Source organism: Natrix helvetica, assembly GCF_964273705.1.
Source record: "Natrix helvetica genome assembly, chromosome: 1".
NCBI lineage: Eukaryota > Metazoa > Chordata > Lepidosauria > Squamata > Natricidae > Natrix > Natrix helvetica.
In genome coordinates this window covers 294,510,235-294,524,554 of record NC_138548.1, presented here as the reverse complement: position 1 = coordinate 294,524,554, position 14,320 = coordinate 294,510,235, and the positions used below count along the sequence as shown (strand labels likewise).

At 41.0% G+C, this 14,320-nt stretch overlaps 2 protein-coding genes across 7 annotated transcripts in view; one reads left to right on the top strand and one right to left on the bottom strand.

Moving 5' to 3' along the window:
- Positions 1 to 3,230, top strand: part of RNF123 (ring finger protein 123) — a 96,038-nt gene extending 92,808 nt beyond the window's left edge. For all 3 annotated transcript variants that reach the window (XM_081937309.1, XM_081937307.1, XM_081937308.1), the window contains exons 38-39: positions 1,465 to 1,550; positions 1,928 to 3,230. In XM_081937309.1, the coding sequence (XP_081793435.1) occupies positions 1,465 to 1,550; positions 1,928 to 2,027 (186 nt within the window). In that variant the 3' untranslated portion in view covers positions 2,028 to 3,230. The remainder of the gene's footprint in view (positions 1 to 1,464; positions 1,551 to 1,927) is intronic.
- A 327-nt stretch (positions 3,231 to 3,557) lies between these two features.
- GMPPB (GDP-mannose pyrophosphorylase B) lies at positions 3,558 to 14,306 on the bottom strand. Of its 4 annotated transcripts, none has more exons than XM_081937311.1 (10): positions 14,225 to 14,306; positions 13,867 to 14,001; positions 11,175 to 11,255; positions 9,621 to 9,669; positions 9,389 to 9,531; positions 8,019 to 8,177; positions 6,525 to 6,603; positions 5,406 to 5,533; positions 4,613 to 4,795; positions 3,558 to 4,144 (listed from the first exon to the last, which is right to left on the bottom strand). In XM_081937311.1, the coding sequence occupies exons 2-10, from the start codon at positions 13,993 to 13,995 to the stop codon at positions 4,013 to 4,015; spliced, it is 1,083 nt and encodes a 360-aa protein (XP_081793437.1). In that variant the 5' UTR covers positions 13,996 to 14,001; positions 14,225 to 14,306; the 3' UTR covers positions 3,558 to 4,012. The 4 variants fall into 4 exon arrangements, with proteins under 4 accessions (XP_081793437.1, XP_081793439.1, XP_081793438.1 ...); XM_081937313.1 differs by having other exon boundaries at positions 14,092 to 14,228; XM_081937312.1 differs by lacking the exon at positions 14,225 to 14,306 and adding an exon at positions 14,080 to 14,217.
- Between the last annotated feature and the right edge of the window lie 14 nt (positions 14,307 to 14,320).

Below are 14,320 nucleotides of genomic sequence, written 5' to 3'. Positions count from 1 at the left end.
TTGCAAAGCTTACGTTTCAATGAGTTGGAATTATTTCCAAAGTATCCGGAAAAACAGTAAGAGTCTCGTTCCAAATAAACACAAGTTAGTGCCTTGAGATCAGCAAACTGAGTCTAATTTTGAGTGGGAAGTGAAAGAAGTATCCAGGAGGAAGGGCTTTCAAGTTGAATAAATAAAACTGTCCAGATTAATTCTTGCATCTAAGATATCATTTGCATCTATTGCTATGTTTGGGTGACCTCCAATGAGAAGCAGTGATCCAGCAAAGAACATGATCTCTGGCAGGGACTGGGTATAAATTATTAATTTGTCTGCTTGCTCACCTTCCAGTTGCAGTTTGGAGATGTATGAAGGCTGCTGCAGGTGGGGGCGGGAGAGGGAGCAGGAGGGATGCATGTGATGGTCCATCTCCGGGCTTCATTAGGAAGTCATGGTCCTAGCCAAGGCCCAACTAGAGACAGGAGCTGAAACTTCATTATGAACCTCAAACTCAGCTGGACTCGGTGCATTCTCTGTACAACCTTAAGGCAGAGATGAGAACCTACTTGTAAACATTTTGATTTCAACATTTTTTGAACCCTCCCAAAATTATATTAAAAGAGAGTAATCTTCATATGTTCTTCTGTTTAAATTTTTTTTACAAGAGATTAATCGCTGTTTTACATATTTTGCCATTTTTAAATCTTGCTTTATAGTATTGTTATATTAAACATTACAATTTAAAAAAATAAATACTAAAAAAGGAAAAAAACAATAAAAAGAAAAATAGAAAGTGAGGAAAATAAAAAACGTAGAAAAATAGAAAACCAATAGAGGAAAAAAGAAATATATAAAGAAATAACTTACCCCTTCATCCCAAGTATAAACAATTTTAGCAAACTTATCACTTTCTCTTAAAATACAACAAATTATATTTCCTTCCCACATCTCATCTCTTACCTATAAACAAATCCTTAAAAACCTCATTGTTCAGTCCTAGTCAGTAAAAGACCGTTAAGGATTACTGGAGGTAACAATTTATCTATTTTAATCTTGATCAAATAAACCAATTTTATATTCCTTTTACTTTTAACAATCTTGAACTTTAATCCTTTCAAGTTATATCCTAGAATTTGATTCATTTTCATTTTTTCTATGTCTCTCCTCACAGCATTTTCCCATGGGATTATTTTCATTAATTTCAAACTCTTATCTCAAATTCATCTGGACTCTTAGGCCATTCCAAAATCCACATTCTAATCTCTTTTGCTATTTATTCCTAAAAAGGAATTTTCTGAAGTCCTTCAGCATATATCTAAATTTTGCTTTGCAAAGGAATGAAGGAGACTCACCCTGTGTTATAAAACATGTCATTCCAAAGCTGAAAAGCAGCCTTTGGATATCTTGTACTTGGGTTTTATTTAGATTTGGTGATAACTGCTGTTGAAGTTAAGTAGGTGCTTAGTATGTGCTTGTTTTTTCCAGCCCACTAGTGAAGAAGACTTGTGTCCAATCTGTTATGCACATCCGATCTCTGCTGTATTTAAGCCATGCTCCCACAAATCATGCAAGTGAGTAATCCCTGCAGAAGCAGACATTTTTCTCCGTTATCATGCTAACAGGATAGCAGCCAGACTGGAATGCATCACAGCTGTACACCAGAACAAATCTAGGGGTGGTCATTTGAATCCCCTTTAAACTGCTAGAAGAGACCCAAGCCCCATAATCCTTTTAAATGGCTTCTTATGCAGCCAGGATCTTGCACTCCCATGAAGTTATACAGTAGAACTAGACAACTACTTCAGACTCAGGGAAGTGGGGTTTCTGACTGCAAGGAGGATAGATTTGAAACCATACAGGTGGTTGGTTCCTGGGGAAAACTTAGAAGCCAGAAGGGAACATTTGCAGTAGTGATTGGAAGTTTTCAGTATAAACTCTTTGCTTTTAGAGCCTGCATCAACCAGCACCTGATGAACAATAAGGACTGCTTCTTCTGCAAAGCCACCATCACAGGAGTGGATGACTACATTAAACCAGCCACCTCCTAGTGCCTGGACCCTGCAGGGCAGGGGCCGCATGCCTGGGCAGCTTCTCCCCAGAGGACTCTTCCCCCCCTCCAAGAGCATCTCGTCAAAGGTGGCTGTTTTTTGGCACAGCTGAGTTCAGTTTTATGACACCTCTTGCAGGACACACACATCTGTATGCATCATCCAGGCCAAATTGTATTCTTCTATCCTACTGAATTTAGGTACACTTCCTGTTGCTGTCATTGACTCCAAACCAACAGGTGTTGGGCTTTTCCTACGGATTACGTGCTTAGGGGCTTAACGTGGTCAGGTTCTCTACCTCAGCCTGAATCCATAGTTCTTATCCTGCATCTACCTTAGGAAGTGTGTCTTGTACTGTAGCTGGGACACATCCTCTTTGATGAGGTGCTCTCCATGGTAGAGTAAAAATGGATTCTCTGCAGCCAGCATCTCTCCTGTGAGTCCAGCTACTCACTAGCCAAGTGTGTTCTGGCTGCTGCTACAGCAGCAGCATTTTGCTGTTTGACAGTGCATGTGTAGCTAGAGTTGGTTCAAATATTCGTGTGGGCATATACCCTGCAGACACCATTCACCTGTAGCACCTGATGCGATAGTTCTGGAGATTGCCAAGCAATACTCTACTGTGCAGTCAAAGGCGGCGCATTTGAGTGAAGGATTGTGGCAACCTATCTGCCTAAAAATTTGAATCTGCTCTTTTGAGAGTCTGGCTCCTTTCCTTTGAAGGCAAAGTCAGCTGAAAAACAGACCCTAGGTCACGCTCTGGGGGGGAGAGGGAGGGGCAGGAGGTATCAGTGATACAACAGAGGAATAAATGCAGCCTAGACCACAAGGAGTTTGATCATGGGAAAGGCCAGGTTCAATAGGACCAATATTTGGTCCATGTATTATATAATTGGGAGAAATATTGTTGATATTGTAGGCTACAGCAGAGGCGAACCTGATTGCACTGCTATTTTCCACCAGCAGAAAGTGCCTGTGGCACACACCCTATACTGTGTGACTAGGTTGCCTGTACAATCCAGGAGCAGACAAGGATTTTTTAAAAATGTACTGTGTGTGACTTGTATCCAGAATGCTGGGGAGGGTAGCAAACAAGGAACTTAATTTAAGCGCATATATGGTTGTCTCTCTTCCCCTTCCCCTTCCAAACTGGAAGGGGATATTACTTCCATAAAATAAAATATTAAATTATTATTCCTTAAAGCTGTCAAGATGTATATTCTCCACATTTCCAAGCTATTATTTCTGATGTAGACAGTAAGTTGCAAAGGGCTGGCACAGTTCTTATAGAGATACTTGCAAGAAAGAGAGCAATTAGAGGAAGTTGATTTTAAGGAGTATTGTTCTCATCGGTAGCGTCTCTTGAATCAAGAGTAGACAACACATGACATACCTAGAATTCATTAATTACAATAATCTCATTTGTTTTCATTACAGTGTGATTTTGTTAGAGAACCTTGTCCAAAGTTCTAAAGGTGCCAGTTATTCACCATAGGAAAGGAAGCAATGCAATTTTATAAGGCAATTAAGTTCCAGGGAAAGTACTGCATTTTGTTTGCCTATGTGGTTCATAAGCAGCAAATACCACCCTACCATATTAGTATACAGCATGATGTTCATTCCCTTTCCCAGAACTATTGGGTGCTTTCATCTTCAAACAGGTGAGCTGTTATACTGTCCCAGATCTTAAGAGCAAAGATGACTTGTCCCTGTCCAATACAGGGTACTGGACTCCACTGTAGAACAATGGTGGATCTGGCTCAGGTAGCCTATCCTATTTCACCCCATTCCCAATACTGAATGATGCAACCGTAGTCTTGTCCACTCCTAGGACTCCATGTAAAGATTAAGTCAGCAGCAAGGGAAAAATAGTATTTGGAGGAAAAAACTTGAACTCAATAGAGAGGCCCTTGCCACCAAGGCACAGAGTGTGGTCGTTCCAATAAAATGTTCTGCCAGTTAGTCCAGCACTCAATCCAAGCTTGCTACATGATGATGCGTGGCTCTGGGACCGATTCAGCAATGGATTTGTGAGGCAGCACATTGGCCCCATTGAGGTAGAGTTCGTCATTCACAATGACATCTTCCCCCAACACAGTGACATTCTCCATCCGCACCTGAGGAAAGAAGGATTTGCAATTATACAGAGCTGAGCTTAGGAAAATATATTTTAAAAGAGACTCTTGCTTATACAAGTCATGTGGCTATTCAGGAATTGGCTCTTAACTACTCTCAGCCCCTGGGCTGCTAAGGAAAGCAAAATCCGAATGCCCTGGGTGATACCCGAGGCTTACAGGCCCCTCCGTACCTGAAGTACGGATGGAGAAGGCATGCGTGAAGCTTTGCAGAGGCTTCATGTGGTCATTTTGACCCATATTTAAGGAGGGGGGGGGGAATGTTTTGCTCCTGAATTTCTACCACACTGAGAGACTATGTGGGCCTTCAAAAGCTCTAAAAGAGGAAAAAAACCTCATTGTATAATACTCTCCTTTTTTTCAGTATTTATATATAAAGGGCAATCCAAATTATTTTCTAAACTGTGCAGACAGAACCCTTCATTTTTAGGACAACTAGAGCTCACTCACCCATTGCCCCACAGAGGAGCTCCACCCAACAATGCAGGATTCAAGCCAAGAGTGGGAACGGATGCGTGATCCCTTCAGAACAGTGCAACGCTTGATCCGAACACCATCCTCTACCACAACTCCTGCCCCAATTGTGACATTGGGACCAATACTGCAGTTTGATCCAATCTTGGCACTTGGGTCCTGAAATGAAAGATGGCCTTGTGATCCTTCCTCAACGGTTTCCAGTTTCCCAAGTGGAGAAGTAATATTCCTCCCTCTTCTACTCCCAGATCAGAACTACATACAGGTAGCCCTCCACTTACGACTACAACGGAGTCCCAAATTTCTGTTGTTAAGTGAGATGGTTGTTAAGTGAATTTTGCCCCATTTTACCACCTTTTGTTGCCACAGTTGTTAAGTGAAACACTGCAGGTGTGTAAGTTAGTAACATGGTTGTTAAGTGAATCTCGCTTCCCCGTTGACTCTGCTTGTCAGAAGTTCGCAAAAGGGGATCACGTGACTCAGGGACATGGCAATTATCATAAATCTGACCCGGTTGCCAACTGTCCCAATTTTGATCATGTGATTGTGGGATGCTACAATGGTCATAAAATTGTGAAAAATCTTTTTTTCTGTACTGTTGTAATGTCAAATGGCCACTGAATGAATGGTTGTAAGTTGAGGACTACCTGTACTTGGTAACATTTGCTTATGCTGTTGCCCTGCTTCAGCTAGATAGATCCCTGTAGAAATGCTATTCCATCTGATAGTTTCCCTACCCACATAAAATAATGTTTTAAAATGAGATTACCACTAGTACGTTTCCCATACAGCCTGATCCAGAATGTAACCGCTCAGGCTGCTTCAGCCGTAAATATTGTAGATATAGGCACATGCCAGTCAGGAAATCTTTTGGCTGCCCAATGTCCATCCAGAACCCTGCAGTGTTAAAAGGTGTATGAATCAGGTAATTTGTAACAAGAGTTTCATTGGGATCACAGGTGCTAGGGGCTCTTCATTTGGAAAGAGAAAAAGCATTAATGCTTCTGGGCTGGGATTCCCAATCTTGACAAGTTTACGTATTTTGTAATGATATGCAACATTCCTTTGCTTTAAAATAACTATGATAGGTAATCTTTTAGGGGAAAGCCAGTTTGGTGCTGTAGTTAAAGCATCATGCAGGAAATCAGGGGACAGAGTTCTAGTTTCTCCTTAGGCATGAGGTCAGCTAGATAACCCTGGGCCAGTCACTCTCTCTCAGCCCTAAGAAGGAGGCAATGGCAATCAATGTTTGAAATTTTCCAGGCAAACTGCAGGGACTCATTCAGTAGTCACTAGGCGTCAACAATGACTCAAGGCATCATGGACCCCCTTTCTCAAATCTTTTTAGCAGCCAAGAACTGACCTAAACATTTTTGGGCTGTCTGAGAGCCAAAAGTGAGTATGTATGCATCGTACAAAAAAGGCAAAGCTGCCTATGATTCTAGGGCTGCAGGTTGCCCTGTTCTAAACCTAGCATCAGATGAATTTACTTCGCAAATGTTTACATTTATTTTCCATCTTTAATGGTATAAAATGGTATTTAAAATGTCCTTTTATAAACTTCCAAGACTGATTAGCTGTTTCCTCTAGAAAAAGCTGTGTTTACTTAGATCAGGGGTTCCCAATCTTGGCAACTTTTAACACGTGATACTTTGGAGATAAACTCAGGTTAGCCTAAATCAGAGGTTCCCAATCTTGGCAACTTTAAGATGTGTGGACTTCAACTCTCAGAATTCCACAATCAGCCACAGTTGAAGTCCACAGACCTTAAAGGTGTCATAATTGGGAACCCCTGACTGTGGCTAACAAAACAATCTTTTGTTTTGAGAACACATATTATTATATAATTTTGAATCCTAATCCAAAAGTACCAAAGCTTTTTCCTTACCATGTAATTCCATAGCATAGAGTTGTCCTTCCTCTGCCATTACTGGGAATATTTCTTTCTCAATTGAGGTAGGACGCAGCTAAGGAAAAGATAAAGGGAGACTCAGATGGCCACTCCAATAGGAGCTATATAACCCTCATGCATTTATTTAACAAATTTATATGGTCACTCATCTCACAAAAAAGTGGCTCTGGGTAGAATACATCATAAAATAAAATTAAAAATTATTTGAAACATACAAAATCATCATTAGAATATGTAAAAACTACAGGGCCCAAGAGAGAATGAATTGTTAGCCTCAGTAATGGAACCATCTTAGAATGTCCCCAGTCTTCTGGGACTCCCAGGCCTGATTACAAAGCCAGGTCTTGAGCGACTTTCAGAATTAATAAAACAGGGATGGAATGAACCTTTTTTTCAGGGTGGAGGGTGGGAATGTTCCATAAGGTATGCAGAGAAGGCCCACCTCCGGGACCCACCTAGCAGATGATACCCACCGCATGCCAGACCTGATGGGATGGGCTGATGTAATTGGGGACTGGTAGTCCTTTGGATAACCCAGGTCATGTGCCATGAAGGGCTTTAAAGATTAAAACCAGCACCTTGAATTGGACCCTGAAGCAAACTCTCAGCCAATACAGCTTGCAGAGCAGAAGTGTGACGTGCTGTTTTAAAAGCACACAAAACTGCCTGTGCCACCTCATTCTGGATAGAGTTTCAAGGGCAGTCCCATGTAGAGTGCATTACAAGTACCATATTTTTCGGAGTATAAGTCGCACCTTTTTTCCCTCAAAAAAGAAGGCCAAAATCTGGGTGCATCTTATACACTGAATACAGCATTTTTTTTTGCCTCCCGAAACCCTGCCCCCTTTGCAAAAATGGCCATGCATAGCCTTTAGGCGGCTTCCAGAGTGCTCCTGGGGGCTGGGGAGAGCAGAAATGAGTGAAAAACAGGGCGTTTTTTGCTCGTTTCTGCTCCTCCAGCCCCCAGAAGCACTCTATAAGTCTCCTAAAGGCTATGACAAGAAAGGGGCCAGTTTTTGTGGAAAATGGGCCATTTTGGGGAGGTCTGCAGAGTGCAAAAACTTTTTCTTTTAAATTTGCCTCTTCAAAATCTTAGTGCGTCTTATACTTTGGTGCATCTTATACTCCAAAAAATACGGTAGTCCAATCTGGAGGTGACCAGGACTTGACTGACTGAACATCCCGAATATTTACACAATAAACTAATATTCTTTAGACTTATTCTTCAGATCATTCTCATCAGAGGCAATAGCTAGTTGAACCAAGATATCCCCACTGATCCATTAGGAGAAAAGCCATTTCAGAATTTGCACCTCACGATAATCAAACATACCATTCCCACCTTCAAATAATTCTAAGCACTACGGAAGAATTATCTGGTGTCCCACCATATCTAAAAAATGGCTTTGATCTCACTACATCGGAAAGAAATGTCTAATGGAAATTAGTTTTACCCTTTCTGTTTTATACCTGAATGCGCTTTAATACACTTGGATTTAAGATGTACATCCCAGCATTGATTTTATTGGAAACAAAAACCTGAGGTTTCTCCACAAAGCGATGTATGATTCCAGTATCTGCCTCACACACTACTACACCATATTTGGAAGGTTCTTCCACTTTTGTCACCTGCAAAGCAAAACCAACATTAGATACAGTGGAGCAGTCATGGTAGTTTATTTTATTTTATTATTTATTATTTATTATTTATTATTTATTTATTTATTTATTTATTTATTTATTTATTATTTATTTATATTTGGTGCTTCTAGACCGCCCCCCTCTCCCAAAAGGGACCCGGGGCGGTGTACAGTCCATAGAAATATCAGAAAATACAGTAAAAAATTAAATATGTACAGTTTGGAGGAGGTTAAAATGCAATTAAAAGAACTGTACAAAGCTATATAAATACAAATTTTAAATCCCTAAAACAGACACAACGAATTAAAAAACCCCTAAGATAACCAGATAATAATACATTTGCCAGGAGGGACAGTTGTAATTATGCCAGGCCTGCTAATCGGAACAGGTGAGTCTTCAATTTTTGCCGGAAGGAGCGGAGGTCAGAAGTGGTTCTAATGTCGGAGGTGGGGGGAGGTCATTCCAGAGGGTTGGGCCCATCACAGAGAAGGCCCTACTCCTTGGTGTCGCCCGTTGGCATTGCCTAGTGGACGGCACCAGGAGAAGTCCCTCCCTGTGTGAGCGAATTGGCCGCAGGGATGTATGTGGGAGGATGCGATCCTGCAAGTAACTAGGTCCCGTGAATCATAAATCAGAAAAATGCTATACCTATGCTACTATTTTTATTCTGACCGCATTTCTAAGTCTTAAAAAAGGGCACTTAATTGCTTGCTGTTCCCATACAACAATCTAAAACATGGCTTGCTTAGCCAAGTTTTATCGAATAAACAATGTGTTGCTGAGTTCACATGACCAGCCAATTCCATAAACCATGTATTGCCAACCAGAATGGCTGGATCCATGTAACAGCCTAAATCAAAGATAAGCCACACTACTTAATTATTTTTGATTTTATATTCCACCTATCATTCAGTTTATGTTGTATGATGTTGGGTTTAGCAGTTTTTTAAAAAAATATCCTCCAAGTTATGTTAACAAAGAGAGGCCTGTATAGCATTGGGTGTGCATTTTTTTTATTTCCTTTATTTCCATTTGGTTTTGATAATAATGAGTTACTGTATATGGTCACCAAAAGGAGTTTGTTTTCTGTGTTTCCAGTGAACCTGCTCCACACTTCTGGGAGCTTTAAAAGCAATAAGACTTTTAAAAAATACCCTCAGAAAACAAAAAACAATGAATTGCAATCCCTAGGTACTTACCACAATGGTGCCTTCTTTTCCATGATGCCTGTGAAAGTGTACCATGTCTGTGAAGGGAAAATCACAGATCACATCGCTATTGAGTACAAAAAAAGGTTCTGAATTTTCAGCCAAAAGCTCCTGTGCTAGTGCCAGTGGGCCAGCTGTGGAGGAAACAGGAGTTATCAGTGTCCATCTGATCATAAGCCCTCTAGCAGCCATAACCAACAAACACTGTTAATCTCACAGTTACCTGTGCCCAGTGGTTCCTTCTCATGTGACAGAGAAATCTGAATGCCCAACTAAGAACAAAGAAGAATTTGGAAATGCAGTTAGAAGAAAAGTAGAAGCAAGCAACTGTAAGTGCATGGCCGTGACTCTATCCATAACAGCCTTTAGACAATTTCTCAAATAGGACAAGTTAATTATATTGCCAGTTGGTTTACCGCAACCTGCTAATTGTTGACTCATCGTCATCGCTCATTATTTAAATGTGTAAACACATCAAATAAAGCTGCTAATAAGGTAAATTAGACGATAGAATTCTACTTAGCCACCTTGGAAAGTTCTTAGGCTATCTATTTCTTAAACCATATTCAAACACCTTAATGCTAAGCATTCCTACTCAGAAACAAGTCTGTTGAAGGTAACGGAATCTATTTAAAATTAGGTACACATAGCACTTCTGCAGGCATGGCATTCCATAACCATCAAGAAGTCGTCGTATGGGGTTTTCCTTGCAGAAAAGAGAAAAGGAAACTTTTCTTTCAAGAACTTTTGTAAGTTAACTTATCTCGGGATCCAGGCCAAAAGGTGCAAGGCAAACTAGGGAGCCAAAGGGAAAAAAATGTCCAATCAGTACAGTGGAGAAAGTACTTCTAATATAACATTTTATGTGTGATTTTGTCAAATGCCAAAGATACACACAATTACTACTTTAAAAGCAAACCACAAGTACTGCAAAAAATAATGGCCAAATTTGTGCTCAAAGTAATTTGCTCAAAACATTTTACAAGAAAGGAATGAGATAAAAGAACTTATTACGGTAATTGTTTACTGCAGAGGTGGCGGTAATTCTGATATTTTTTAGATGTTGAATCCATCAATGTAAGTGAACATAGCCAATAGCAAGCAATCAAGGCAGCAGTGCAGCATCTTCAAGAGTCACTCCTTTTACATTATCTCTGAGTTAATCCTACACTTTATTAACACTTCTAGAAGATATATCAAGTAATCTAGAATGTACAAAACAATTATAGAAAGTTACAGAAAAGCAGTATCATGATACCCAGAGATTTGATACCCATTTTCTATTTTAACACAGTACAGCAGGGATCTTATATAAGGAATTATGAAAAGAGTTGTGCTTATTTCACTTTTCTTCAACTTGTTGCTCTATATGTTAGTTAACACTCATATATCGCCTCCTTATTTAAAGAAGATTCTAGCATAGAGAAGAAATTTAGCGAAGCTCAATACCAGAACATATTTTCCTTGCACAAGTCAAGACAAAATATCAAACTGTAGAGTCCTTAGTTCATTTTTATTGAAACAAAATATTAAGCTGAAACATCACATCCTTCATTCAGAAACATTAAGATTACTAACTATCCAACAGAATGCACATGCATATCTGTTAACTCCCCTGTGAAAACTGGTATTGAGTTGAGTATAGAATAACTGGAAATGATAAATCACTGCACTGCAAAATAATAATACCCCACCAAATGCAAATAAGAGCTGATTTACTCTATCCAATTAGTCCACGTAAACAAACAAACAAAAAAGCTCACCTCAAGTCACTTACCCTTTGCTCTTGTTCTTTCATCTCCTTCTCCAGTAGTTCTGACATATAGCTCACAGCAAGGATCACATGGTTAACACCCGCCTGCCAGGAAAAGATGAGCATTCAACATGATTTGAAGGCCTGGAGTTGATTCAAGGGATTGTTTAACATGATTTCCAGAATTATAATATCCCCAAATAATTATTCCTCCTTATGAGAAATGCCAAAAAATCTTGGCTCATGATACGGAAATCCAAAACAGAATCCTCATTGGAAAGTTATTCTAATGTCCTGGAAGTGACTTTGAATAGTCACTTTCCTGTCCTAAGAAAACGGACTTAACTAAAATGCCACGTTTAGACAACACCTAACAAGTTTATTGCCCATTGTCGTCATGTGTGTGCAGATGCCCTTGATTTCAAAGGTTATTGGTGTAGAAAGCCACAACTACAACTGTTGTGGAAGCTAGATACTTTAGATACAGACTTATTCTGCATCAATTACATTAGCCACGTGTAATTGGGCCCAATTTTATAATATTTCAGCAATCAAGTCGAAGTGCTGTTTAACTTCTAAAAGCATAAATTATTTAGGACTATGCTATTTACCTATATCCATATGATTCTACTGCATCATTACAATCAATATCAGGTTTTACTGTCTGATTGATGTAAATTAAGACACCCTGTTCTATATACTGGTACTACATTTCATGCGGGACCTGGTGGCTCAGTGGCTAAGATGCTGCGCTTGTCGATCAGAAATTCAGCAGTTCGAATCCCTAGCGCCGCGTAACAGAGTGAGCTCCCGTTACTTGTCCCAGCTTCTGTCAACCTAGCAGTTCGAAAGCACGTAAAAAATGCAAGTACAAAAATAGGGGTCAGTTTGGTGGCAAGGTAACAGCATTCCATGAGCCTTCGGCACTTCGTCATGCCAGCCACATGACCACGGAGACATCTTCAGACAGCACTGGCTCTTCAGCTTTGAAACGGAGTTGAGCACCTCCCCCTAGAGTCGGGGAATGACTAGCACATATGTGCAAAGAAAACCTTTACCTTTATTACATTTCAAGAATATATTTGCCAGGAAGTATAATTTGGCCATATTAGGGCATAAGAAAAAAAATCAAAACTTCTAAAAGCACACTTATTCGAATCAGCATTTAAATAAAAAAATATACTGCAAGATGTGAGATAGATTCAGAAGTACTGTATAAACAAATATGAGATGTTGTCTAAGAAGAAAGCCAGTTTTGTGCAGTGGATCAGGCTAGAAACCAGGGGACTCTGAGTTCTAGTCCCATGTTGGATTAGGTCCATGATGGTGAACCTATGGCACGTGTGCCCAAAGTGGCAAGTGGAGCCATGTCACCTAACGTGCGCCATTGCCCATTCCTCTTCTAGGCTTCTGGTGCACATGTGTATGCGACGATTAGCTGGCCTTCGTGCGTGAAGCAGTGCCGGAAACTGGAAGAGCTGGTCTTCCATTTTCCAGTGTGAGCATGCACGCTGGCCAGCTGATCGTAGCACACATGCGCACCAGTAACTGGAAGACTAGCTGGCCGGCATGCATACGTGCGCCGGAAACCGGAAGTTCATTTTCCAGTGCGTGGATGTCCCCTGGGCAGCTTCTCTTCCGGGTTGCGTCCCAGATAAGCACACGCACGCGTGCGCTCCCTTTTCAGCACTTGATGCCGAAAAGGTTCGCCATCACTGGACTAGGTGACCTTGGGCCAGTTACTTTCTCTCAGCCATGGGAAGGAAGCAATGGCACAGAGCTTCTGAAAAACGTTGCCAAGAAAATAGGGCTTTTCCAGGCAAATGGACATGGTTGAACAGGAGGAAAACAAAACATCTAGGTGGATCATAAAAGGTCATGGCTATGAAAATCATCTTACCATGAATGCCTTTCCTAACCAAGAGGCAGAAACAAGTAGTGTGACAGTTGGAAATTCAACTTAGCCTTCTGAAGCAGACAAAATGTTATTATTTCAATTCCAGATTCTCCAATCCCCCTGGACAATTTTAAATTAATTTTGACTTTTTGGGTATTTTAAGTGTTTTAATCTTACTGTGTTGTTTTAACTTATGATTATTTATTTATGTATTGTAAAATGTTTTTGTATATACCTCCTCCTCGTCATTTGTCTGTATATTTAATTGTATGCCGCCCCGAGTCCCTTTGTGGAGAGGGAGCGGCCTATAAATTGAATAAATAAATAAATAAATAAATAAATAAATAAATAAATAGTCTGATTCACACATTCACCCTTTTTCTACTAGAGTACGAAATATCAGACATCTTGATTTCTCTCTATGACAAGACAGGTCAACCTAAGTCCAATGGAATTTCAGTTTTACTGTTGTAAGCCACCCAAAGTAGCCCCAGGACAAGATAGGCGGCAAATAAATTTAACAAATAAATAAATGCCGAAAAAAAAGGAGAGTCCCAAAGAAAGCTTCAAGCTGTCTCTTCTCAAGTGCAAGCAGAAAACTCCCGCATTTCTCTTTTTTAAAAAAAGTGTTCCGTTAAAAGCTCTGTGTCAGGCAAGCAATACAACAGGTATACACACAAATGTAACAAGGAAAAGCTTTGCTTTTTGATTTTCAGCTGATCGGGCAGCTTTTAAGCATGCATCTTTTGCTGGAAGACATCTCTCGTCCCACACAGAGGCATGTAGGGGGGGGGCTCAACCCACCCCCTCGCCCCTTACCTTTACTAAGGCCTCCACCTGGTGCAACAGGATGGGCTTGTTACAGAATTCGACCAGGGGCTTAGGGATGCTGAGGGTCAGGGGTCGCAGCCGAGTGCCGTAGCCCCCCACCAGGATCAACGCCTTCATCTTGACCTGGAAAAGAAGGAAGGGAATATTTTAGCTTTGCGGAGCCCAGTCCTCCCCAACCGCTCTCAGCTACACTAAACCTGCCTGCCTACGCGCCTCCTTCTCTCCAGCTCCAGGCGCCTTCCCTCTCTCGCCCGGTCCCGTCCAACAAAGCTTGCCAGCAGGCTACTAACACCCAGATCCCAGCCGTCCGAAGATCGCCTCCCGGGATCCCTCCTCGCGCCCTCACCCGCGGCTCCCGGTTCCGGCCAACTCAGAGACTCCTCCCCGCTCGCGGGAGCCAAAACCCACGTCCACGGCATCCCTCCCTCCCTCTCCTCCCTCC